Below are 11,551 nucleotides of genomic sequence, written 5' to 3' on the forward strand. Positions count from 1 at the left end.
TCTTTTACCAGCTTGGGGGAATTTTGAGCATCCAATGTAAAGTTGAGGATGACAGCGATGAACTTTTCTTCATATTTCCTACAGCGTCAAGAACTAGAATCAGAAAACAAAAAACTGAAGAATGAGCTAAATGAGTTGCGCAAGGCCCTCAGTGAGAAAAGTGCCCCAGAGGTGACTGCCCCAGGTGCACCTGCCTACCGTGTCCTCATGGAACAGCTGACCTCTGTGAGCGAGGAGCTTGATGTTCGCAAGGAGGAAGTCCTCATCTTAAGGTCTCAGCTGGTGAGCCAGAAAGAGGCCATCCAACCCAAGGTAAGCACTAGCACACAGCTAAACTGGGTGTTCGGGGACTGGCCTCGATGTCTTCTTATCCTTTCCCTCCAGTTTATAATGCAGCAAACACTTAAGAGCATTTTTAATCTAATTGAGGATTCATCATTAAAAAAGAAAATCCCAGTATTGTTTAAAACTGTTTTAAGTATAAATTGGAATGAGCAAAAAGTGAGAGGAATCCCAAATGATCATCAAAGTTTCATCTCTCACTCATGAGTTTTAAAATTAGTCTTTCTGTAGTAATCTGGCCACAGTAAATTTTGATCTAAAATAAAATTTTACTAAATACAAAAATATCTGAATTGTTTTACTGTGGGAAGGCATTAAATGCAACTTTAAAATTATTTGTTGAAAATAGCTGGTTTAATTAGAGAAGTAACAGAAGAAGTGGTTAGAAGTGAGATCAGTGAATGGAAGTTATGTGGACATGATTTCTGCTCGCTTAAAACAGCTCTGTTTAGTAGGGGGTGCTGTCCCAGTGGGAGGGGCTGTTCAGGGATTCAACAGCAAGGACTCCTGCACTGAGGATATAGACAGTCCTTTGAAGTCCTTCCCTGCCTTCATTTGAAACCCAATGCTGCCATATTCTGGTGAGAGATGAGCCTTTCTGTCATTTACCATCAGAAGGAATCTGATCACCTTGAAAACCTGGTCTGCCTCCCTGCCCATGTGAATGCAGCAGAGCATCACAGGACTTGAGGCAATCAAGCATCCCAACTGTGTGGTGTGTCATATAAAAAATATCCATGATGTATAATGAGCTAGATGCCTGAAAAACTGAGATTGCCCCTCTTAGAAATGGTATTTCTGCATGCAGTTTAGATACCATATCTGGCACATATGTTTGGATTTGATGAAGGCGGCTCATACCTGAGATTAATACTGGTCCAGAAAATATCAAATTCTAAAAACAAGATATTTGACTAAATAATTTGGGGGAATAAAATTCCAGTAATAGAGGAGTTATATAAAGAAATGGGCTTCCTTATTTTGAAACAAATCACAAAACCCTTAAGCCAGAAATGAGAAGAACCCTCATTTTGGCTTGGCCGTATAGGTCACAGCTTCCCCCAGGGCTGTCTCAGTTGGTTCCCTTGGCTACCACTGTGGCGGGGCCTCAAGAAACAAGGCTTGCAGTCTACCTTGAGCAGAGTCCAAAATCAAGATTCCTTTCTCTAGTTCTCTTGAGACAAGTTATTATTCTTTCTAAAAAGAATTTAATTGACAAATAATAATTGTACATATTTATGGGGTTGCAATGTGGTAATCTCACAAGAAACGTTAGTAAAAATCAAGAAAAAGGAAAAGAAAAATGAAGCAAAAGACATAAAAGCAATCCAGCTAACAGAGCACATAGTTCTGCTATCACACACTCTCCCTTGCCCAGCTCACGTACTCCATGTGACAGCTGCTCTCCTGACCCTAATGGATGGCCCTGTCCAACTAAGGTACCTGCTTGCTCAACTCGAGCCTAAATGTGGCAGCACTCATGTCCTCTCCTAGGAGAAATGCCCATGACACTGATTAACATCTTCCAGACTCCCTAGGCTGTTTGTCCCTTTTAGTTTCTATTCCAAGAGACACATCATGTCACCATTCCATTTCAGGGCAGTGGTGAGCAACACCCTGTGAGCTAGGGGATGAATGAGCCCAGACAGGTCTTGTGTATTGGCTCCACCTTTAGAGTATTCTGGGAATCTTTCCTTGGACAAATGACTTCCTGGGATGGGGGACATAACTTTAACTCCACAGACCTATGATAAGAATTTCACCCACATGTATTAACAGGAGGGTTATTCTCTCACAAACTCAAAGATAATTTTGTAACCAGAAAAGTCAAAACAATTTAAAAAGAATTTCAAGCATTTGTTCCTGTCAGCACATAAATACATGTTAGTGTTCATTTTATGACAGTTCCAGGAGTGTTAATTTATTTACAGAGTTAATTTTAGAGAAACAACTCATGGCTGTTTTTAACTTAGCTTTTATCTATTATGATAGGGACTCATTGAGAAAATTTATTTATGGAACTAAGAGTTTATTGTTTTCTCTGTTTGTTTTTGTGCTTGCTACTTTGTGATTTGCAGGATGACAAGGTAATTATAAGATTTTTTTTTAAGTAAATACTTCTGTTTAATCCTAACTTTAGTTTACAGGTATCCCCCAGTATATGCAATTGATGCTTTCTGACCCAGTCTATTTTGATATTTGTAAATGAATTTCCTATTTGACTCTTTCTGATTGGGAAGTCAGTAGGGAAACAGGGTTATAGTATGCTCCAGTCTGGATTATAGAGGGGACTTCATGACTTCTGATTCATAGGCAGCTCTGTGACTCACTGCGTAGTTCTGATAGGCCGTCCACAGGCTGGGGAGGGAAGCCCTTTAGTTGGAGTACACTCAAAAGCACAGGCTCTCCTGAGGACTCATGTCTACCAGTGGTGGGCTTGTTGGCTAAGGGTGAAGAGGAGCCTGAGAAGCTGAGCACACTGTTCTTTGCTGCTACTTTCATCTCCCTGAGTGTAGAGTTCACAGCTAGAATGAAAAGTGGCTCATGACAAGGTTGCAAAGTCAAATTTCTCTACAATATCTTGTTTCCTTATATACTGAGAGAGATATGGCTGGGATTTTCTCATATAGCACAACACTTTTAGAACTTCTGGTCACAGGTTAAGAGAGACAGAGTCTGAGCACTGAGTCAGGAACATCCTAAATGCTGGTGGCCCAAGTCTAATCCCATTCCCCAAGTGCCACATTTTAGCTAAGGTAGTCAGCATGAGGAAAGAATTGGCGACTTACTGCCCAGGAGAGCAGCATACTAAGAAGCCTATCTTTCCTTGGATTAGCTAATTTGATCAAGTTACCTCATTTGCTAAAAGTTCAAAAGCATACCATGTAAATCTTGAGATATCAGAGTGCACACAGATAGCATTATGTGATATAAACACTTGGGTCTTTGAAAGTTATTACCTATGGGTCTTAAAAATCTGAGTATGGCCCTTTATGAAACAGAAAGATTTTATTCCTTTCAGAGAAAAAGAAGTTCTCTGTAAAATAGGTACTAAAATATTTATAAAACATAGCTAAAAAAACACTCTGTGGTGTTAATGGGAAAGCTTTTTTAAAATTCAGTAAAATGTAAGCTATTTATTAGTATATTATGTGAGATTATAGTTGGTCTTCTCAGAGGAAGCATTTATAAACTTACAAAAGGATAGCATTAAGAGAAAAGTGGTTTTTTTTTTTTAAGGATTTTTAAAATACACATTGAAATTCAGAAACAAGCATTTGTAGTCTCTAGTTGGCATTAGAGTTATCTTGGAACTTGTCTTTATGATCATGGTATTTGAAGTATATTTTATTAAGTATTTGAAGTATATTTTATTAAGTATGTTTCATTGCAAGGCCTGACCTTAATGTATACTAAAGAATCAAACATATACTATTTAGACAAATAGGTGGTCCAAAAGCTTTTGGGTTGAATTTTATATAGAATGTTTCCATTTAGACAAACCACTGGGTTCTGTAGTGTATTATTTTTTAGAAGCTAGACAGCAGTGATTTTTTTTTTTTTAATTTAAGTTCTGAGATACATGGACTGAATGTGCAGGTTTGTTACATAGGTATACATGTGCCATGGTGGTTTGCACAGCAGTGATTCTTATCTCTTACTCTTATCTAGAAAGATAGAGTAGCTGAATAGAAGATTTTGAAATTACATTGGTTGTCAGACATATCTGACTAAAAGGAGAAAATTTTAAAAATTAAAATGACAAAAAGTTATTTTTAATATTAATCATTAATAATTCTGACCTGCCAGATATTTATTTCAAAAGCTTATATATTATAGTATATTATACTGGAGGAAAAAAGAATTGAATGTGAGAAAAAAAACTTAATTTTGCTGAAGCATATCATCTGAATACTACCTTCTTTGTTCTGAGTTCTAAATGAAAAAGTGAACTTTATGTCAAACTTTCAGTGTTTTATTGGGGCATCTGCTTCATTGTAGCTGGTAAAGAAGTAGTGGAAAGAATGGCTTTGTACAGTCCATTAAATATGTCCCTGCTTATTTTTCAGGCACGCACCACCATGCCTGGCTAATTTTTTGTAATTTTAGTAGAGACAGGGTTTCACTATGTTGGCCAGGCCGGTTTCAAACTCCTGACCTTGTGATCTGCCTGCCTTAGCCTTCCAAAGTGCTGGGATTACAGGCGTGAGCCACCATGCCTGGCCCATCAGTGATTTTATTTGCAGGGTTGTGGCACTATATAATCTTCCTACCTTTGTAGGAGAGTGCTAGTGTTTCTCAGAAGAAAAACTGAAGGTACCTCTTTTCCTTAACCACCTTGGCCAAACTCCCCTCTGCCATTACATAAGGTTGGGGCTGATACTTTGGTGGGTCATAGGTGTGGTGGAGCACATAAACCCCCTTGTAATTACACCCAATAAGTGTGTTATATGTCTAAAGCTTTTTTAGTCTAATCTTAATACGTAAACATGTTATTTCCCCCCTCAGAATACAATGACAGATTCCACAATACTTTTGGAAGATGTACAAAAGATGAAAGATAAAGGTGAAATAGCACAAGCATACATTGGTTTGAAAGAAACAAACAGGTAAGTTGATCCTTCTTTTATTCATTTTGGTTTAATTATACTGATCTTTAGCCTTCAAGATAGCCTCTTATACAGTAAGTGTTTAAACATTCCTTTATATTAGACATTAACTGGCTTTCAAAGGGAATCCAAAGTTTCCAGTGTATTTCTAGTTAAGATCCTCACTTATAAGATAGTAGTATTGACAAAAGGTGTCAGGGAAAATGTTCTTCCTGTTAAAGGAAGATTTTTAAAATATTTAATGCTTTAGCTTTAAGGGGCTGCCTTGAGAAGAAAACCACCTGCTCAGGTCATACCATCTTAGGTCGCCACTTTCATTTGTTATTCAGGATTGTTATTTGTGAAGGTTTGTAGGGGCGATTGGAGTTTTTAATAGTTAAAACTTAGAATGAAGAGAAGTGATGAGGTACCAGGAATCACTCAGTGTTGGCCATGTAACTCGAAAACGGCACCATGACTTCTAGGATAGGAGAATGAAAGCTCATATCTGGAATTCCCCTTGGCCTTACTACTACCCTCCTAATCGGCAAAGCCTTAGTCTATTGGTCTAGGTCTCTTGATGGATAGTTTCAGGATTGGTAAACATAAATACTTTATAAACCAAAGAATATTGCCATGCAAAAAGTAAGATGCAGTCGGCCTTCAATATCCAAGGGTTACATATTCGTGGAGTCAACCAATGGAGGATTGAAAATATTTTTTAAATGTTTATTCTTATTATTATTTTTGAAATGGAGTTTCAGTCTTTTGCCCAGGCTGGAGTGAATTGGTGTAATCTCAGCTTGCTGCAACCTCCGACCCCAGGTTCAAGCAATTCTTCTGCCTCAGCCTCCCAAGTAGCTGGGATTATAGGCATCTGCCACCACGCCCGACTAATCTTTGTATTTTTTTTTAGTAGAGTTGGGGTTTTGCCACATTGGCCAGGCTGGTCTCCAACTCCAGACCTCAGGTGATCCACCTGCCTTGGCCTTCCAAAGTGCTAGGATTACAGGTGTGAGCCACTGTGCGTGGCTAACAACTATTTTCAAAGTATTTACATTGTTTTAGGTGTTATAAGTAATCTAGAGATGATTTAAAGTATACAGAGGACATGCATGGTTATATGTAAATAATATGCCATTTTATATAAGGGACTTGAGCATCTGTGGATCTTGCTATCCAAGGGAAGACCTGGCACCCAACCGATATTGAAGGATGACTATACTTCTTATCTTCTTTTATGGACAAGGGTGGAGAATGCTTATAAAAATACTTGGTTAAACTTTAATTTATCAGTGTAAATTATAAGCATATGTTATATCTAAGAATGTGTTAATATAGAAAGAATTATATTGTATCACACTGTTATTTCATCCACTTAGCTATTCAATCACCAGTGTGCCTGCTTCATGCCAGGCCCTGTGCCACATACTGGGAATACAGTAATAAGCAAGATAAATGCGATTCCTACTCTCACCGACATTGTAGGCTGCTGGGGAGACAGCTGAGAGGGTTTGGACTTTATTCCAAAGATAATGGAATCCTCTGAAAGGTGTTAAGTAGGAGAATGGTGTGATGAGATTTGATTTTTAGAAAGCTAGCCCTGTATTCCTGTAACCCAATGATTATCGTGACTTGCAGTTGGCTGGTGGCAGTTAGGATTGACAGAAATGGTATATTTTGAAAGATACATAAGAAGATGAGGTCAGAAAACCGTAAGGTTTATTGGATGTGTGGGAGAGGGACAAAGAAGCCTGAAGATGACTCCGTGGTATCTGCTCTCTTGGTTAGATGTGCTGATACCATTTTGTGATCATGGGACTGGAGTGTGGGGAAATACACGGTGAAGATGATCAGTAGATTTATACATACTGGATTTAAGGAGCCAGGAAAACATCAGAGAAAGATATCTATTAGGCAGTTGAGTGTACTGAGATATAATTTTGAAGTCATCAGAGTATAATAGTACAGTGGAAATCATGTAAATAGATGAATTTTCTAGAGACAGATGAACTCTCTAGATGTAAAGAAGAAGACAATGCCTGGAATTTGTGTGATGTAAACATAATGACAATATAGCAGGAATAAGAATCTGGACTCCAGAGTCAGTGCTAGGATCCACTACTTACCAGCCGTGTAACCTCTACAGGTATCTTACTACTAAGCTCCTATGTCTTCCTCTGCAATGTGGCAAATGACTTATGCTGGCTTACCAGGGAAACTAAATGAAATAGTGCATGTGAAAGAATGTAGAACAGCACCTGACACTGAGCAAATACTCAAAAAATATGATTTTTATAGTCTAGCTAGAAAATAAATGATTACTAACATTATCATAATTACTAATTATACATATTTTAATAACATGTGCTCTATCTCTAATATAATAGCAGTTTTTCCAGTTCCTACAATTAATTTTTGACACAAAAAGCTTTTAAAAATCACGTCATAAAAGCTGAGAACTTTGGACATATTCTGATTCATGTTACTGCTATAAGAATTTTTAAAACTGTTTTTTTAACATGGGAAATTAGATTTTATTAAGCTAAAAACGTTCCTACCTAGAAGACTTAAAATTCATTTTGAAAGATAGCATGAAGATCGCCACACAAAGATAGTAGCTGAAGTTTTCATTCTATACGTTTGTCATAGTTAACCTCTAATATAATATGTGATATATTAGATCACTTTGCTAGCTGATTAAAACATGAAAAACAGAACCTTTTGTTCACCTTCCAGTCATTTCTTATTTTGCAGGAAAAGTAGTTCTATATCCTTGATTATTTTACTTTAATTTCTACCCATTTACATGTGATGCTACTCATTTTTAAATGCTACTCATTTTTAAAAATTAACCAAAAATAATTTTTGTGGTAATGTCTTAAAGTTGTCATAATGAATAACAATCTTTCTTGTGTAATGTTGAAATACTGTGTACTGCTGTTGACCATCGTCACCTCATCACCATCCTGTATCCTTTTGTGTTTTGCATTGTTGTTCCTTTTGCATGGAAGATCATCTGCTCTGGATTGCCATGAGTTGAATGAGGATGGAGAGCTGTGGCTGGTTTATGAAGGGTTAAAACAAGCCAACAGGTTATATTCATCTTCTCAAAATGGAATGTTATTAATTTGTTGTTTTTCTTACTAACAGTGGCCTCCTGACTTTCACTTCTGTATTTCTTGTGCCTTGATTGGCCTCTTGGGTAAATTAATTTCAGTAATTGTGTTATATGTCCAAAGCTTTTTAGTAAAGCTGAGAACATTCAGCCAAACACCTTTTTTTTTTTTTTTTCCCCCTATTTTATACAGCCTTGCTCTGTTACCTAGGCTAGAGTGCAGTGGCATGATCTCAGCTGACTCCAACCTCTGCCTCCCAGGTTCAAGCAGTTTTCCTGCCTCATCCTCCTGAGTAGCTGGGACTACAGGTGTGCACCACCATGCCTGACTAATTTTTTGTATTTTTAGTAGAGATGGGGTTTCACCACGTTGGCCAGGCTGGTCTCAAACTCCTGACCTCAGGTGATCCCCCTACCTCGGCCTCTCCAAGTGCTGGGATTACAGGCATGAGCCACCACACCTGGCTTAAACACCTTCTTTAAAAACCTTCACTACCAGATAGTATTAAAGCTAAATTTGTTTGGTGGTAAATGTAAGAGACTCCCCTTCAGACACTAAAATTTGTGAATCTTTCTCTCCAGGAGTTGAAAGAAAAACAAAATCTTTCAATTAGGGCTTAAACTATTGGGGGAGAGATTAAGGCTTATTACTTAGACAGTGGCTTCTCGAATCCTATAGATAGATCTACAGGATATATGTGCCTATTGCAATGTGGCTACACTTTTTTTTTTAGTCTGTCACCCAGGCTTGAGTGTAATAGCATGACCATGACTTAATTAGCCTTCTCCTCCTGGGCTCAAACAATCCTCCTGCCTTAGCTTCCCAAGTAAGTGGGACCACAGGCATGTGCCACCACACCTAGCTAATTTTTTGATTTTTTGTAGAGACAGGGTCTCACCTCGTTGCCCAGGCTGGTACCAAACTCCTGGGCTCAAACAGTCCGGCCTTGGCCTCCCAAAGTGTTTGGATTACAGGCATGAGGCACTGTATCCAGCCTACATTCTTATATATTATTATCATGCTGTCTAAAAGCAAGATGAAATGCATGATTTGGCACTCTGTGGTTATTATGAAATTCAAATTTGTGAAACAGCAAATCAGGAGAGTTTCCTGCATTCCTATAGCTCAGAATAATTACCCAAATGCAACATGTTAAATATGGTCACGGGAGAGAAAATAAAATTGAAACAGCACCACCTTTCTAAACAGACATTCATCTGCTCTAGTGATATTTGTCTTTAAAATCTCATTAAAATTCCATTTTAGTGATTAAATTTTAAAAATACTCAAAATGTTTCTTCAAGGGGCTTCTGCTTATTCTGCTTTGTTTATTCTTATCATTAACTCTTGTCATTAATTTTGGTGTGTTGCTGGTGCAGATCTTTTTGAAATTTTTTAATCACTAAAATATTTTTAGTCCACTGTTAACAGCTTGCTTACAGTGGTATCCGTAAGTTTTACCCAGAAGTTGGCAACCATGGATCTGGAATAAAAGAATGTCCTTTCTTCACATTATTTTAGTTCTTAACCATAACTTTGCATTTGGAAAAAGAGTGACTGTAGCAACAGGGGAACATGGCAAAGGAAGGATACTCAGAGTCTGGTGTTGTCACTTCCAGTGCCTGGTCTGTTCTGCGGGTACAGCTGGCTGTATGTTTGCTTGGAGAAGGGGTAATCGCTTTGTTGGTCCTATTAATATTTGTGTTCTAAAACCACATCTTGTTAGGATTCTGTTTCTGATATGTAAGTTTATGAGGAGAAAGAAGATGACAGATCTAAAATATATGTAGGAAATTTCAGAACTAATTGTATGGATTTGGGTAAATATGTATATAAGCCTTTCTTTCAGAATAGGAGTAGCATATAAAAATGGGACCCTGGTCCCACCCTCTGCCTGGAATTAGTAACTCTGTAGTTCAGATTCACATTTAGTTAGATTGGAAGTTTGTAATGTTGCCCTTTACAGTGCAGAGTTATTTTGTGGCAAAGTTGTACTACATTTGCCAATTTAAATGCTTATTTATAAATGCAAGGCAGATTAAAGTTGTATCTTTCAATTGATTTTTTTTTTTTTTTTGCATCCTCATTTCCTATGAACCTTTTTTTATTTTTATTTTTTGAAATGGAGTTTCACCCTTGTTACCCAGGCTGGAGTGCAATGGTGTGATCTTGTCTCACTGCAACCTCCCCTTCCTGGGTTCAAGTGATTCTCCTGCCTTAGCCTCCTGAGTAGCTGGGACTACAGGTGCCTGCCACCACACCCAGCTAATTTTTTGCATTTTTAGCAGAGACGGGGTTTCACCATGTTGGCCAGGCTGGTCTTGAACTGCCGACCTCAGGTGATCTGCCCGTCTAACATGCTGGGATTACAGGCGTGAGCCCCCCCACACCTGGCCTCCTATGAACCTTTCAAAAGAATTAAAACTTTCCTGTTTCTTAGGGCCTCTTAGAACTTTATATAATGCAGGAAGACACAAATGTGAGAGCATCCGTTTCTATTTCTGCTTCTTGTTTTAGTTTCTTGACTTTAATCAAGTCTGAAGATACACAGATGCTAAAGAGTGTCTGCTTTTCCTACTCTTGCAAGTGAGCACGATGCCTTACACCCGTTAGGCAGGGACTTGGGGTGTCATCCCCCATCCTACCCATGTGTCCTCTCCTCAGGCTCCTGGAATCCCAGCTCCAGTCACAGAAGAGGAGCCATGAGAATGAGGCCGAGGCCCTCCGTGGGGAGATCCAGAGCCTGAAGGAGGAGAACAACCGACAGCAGCAGCTGCTGGCCCAGAACCTGCAGCTGCCCCCAGAGGCCCGCATTGAGGCCAGCCTGCAGCATGAGATCACCCGGCTGACCAACGAAAACTTGGTAAGGAGAGCTGCCGGGCCAATGTGCTCCTTAGCCTTACCCTGCTCAGCAGCCTAGTTTCTTTTTGATCAAACACAGCTTTTCCTTACTGGGAAAAACTCACCACTCTGTACTTATTACTCCTCATACTCCAGCAGAGACAGAGTAAGGAAAATACAAATATGTTGGTGGAAAGGAAAAAGGCAGGTACACAGGTTCTATTTCTCACAGAGGGCTGAATGCTCTTAGACCTGTCCTGGAGGCAGAGGGCCACCTGGCTGCAGGCTGAGCTTTTGATGGCCTCGAGGTTCACGTGATCTGCTTCCCCCACCTCAGATGCAGATCCCCTGCCATCCTAGGAGATTTACTGTTTGATTGTCACAACTGAGACTGGGGACAGGCTTCCTTTACCTTTGGTCCCCAAGCAGCCACTGAGGCATCCCAGGCTCCAGCTCTAGCAGATAAGTAGTTTTAGAGTTGAAGTTGAGAAAGGTGATTGGCAAAACCAAGCAGGGGTTTTTGGTTGCTGTTGGATGGAGCTCCCAGGTCAGGGAGGTGTGTGTTAGGATTCAGGTTTACATATTTTCTGTTCTTTTCAACAAAACTTGTGCAATAAATGAGGAAATTATTTTCCTTGTCAGAGTCTAAACCCTGGCATG

At 39.1% G+C, this 11,551-nt stretch overlaps 1 protein-coding gene across 4 annotated transcripts in view; it reads left to right on the top strand.

The window, feature by feature from the left end:
- Positions 1–11,551, top strand: part of MYO5A (myosin VA) — a 214,798-nt gene that overhangs the window by 174,825 nt on the left and 28,422 nt on the right. For 2 of the 4 annotated variants that reach the window (XM_017504607.2, XM_017504603.2), the window contains exons 28-32: positions 85–312; positions 2,421–2,429; positions 4,852–4,952; positions 7,946–8,026; positions 10,715–10,913. In XM_017504607.2, coding sequence (XP_017360096.1) covers positions 85–312; positions 2,421–2,429; positions 4,852–4,952; positions 7,946–8,026; positions 10,715–10,913 — 618 coding nt within the window. The remainder of the gene's footprint in view (positions 1–84; positions 313–2,420; positions 2,430–4,851; positions 4,953–7,945; positions 8,027–10,714; positions 10,914–11,551) is intronic. The other 2 variants (XM_017504608.2, XM_017504612.2) reach the window with 1 other exon arrangement.

This window comes from Cebus imitator, unplaced genomic scaffold (genome assembly GCF_001604975.1).
Source record: "Cebus imitator isolate Cc_AM_T3 unplaced genomic scaffold, Cebus_imitator-1.0 Scaffold325, whole genome shotgun sequence".
In the NCBI taxonomy this organism is placed as follows: domain Eukaryota; kingdom Metazoa; phylum Chordata; class Mammalia; order Primates; family Cebidae; genus Cebus; species Cebus imitator.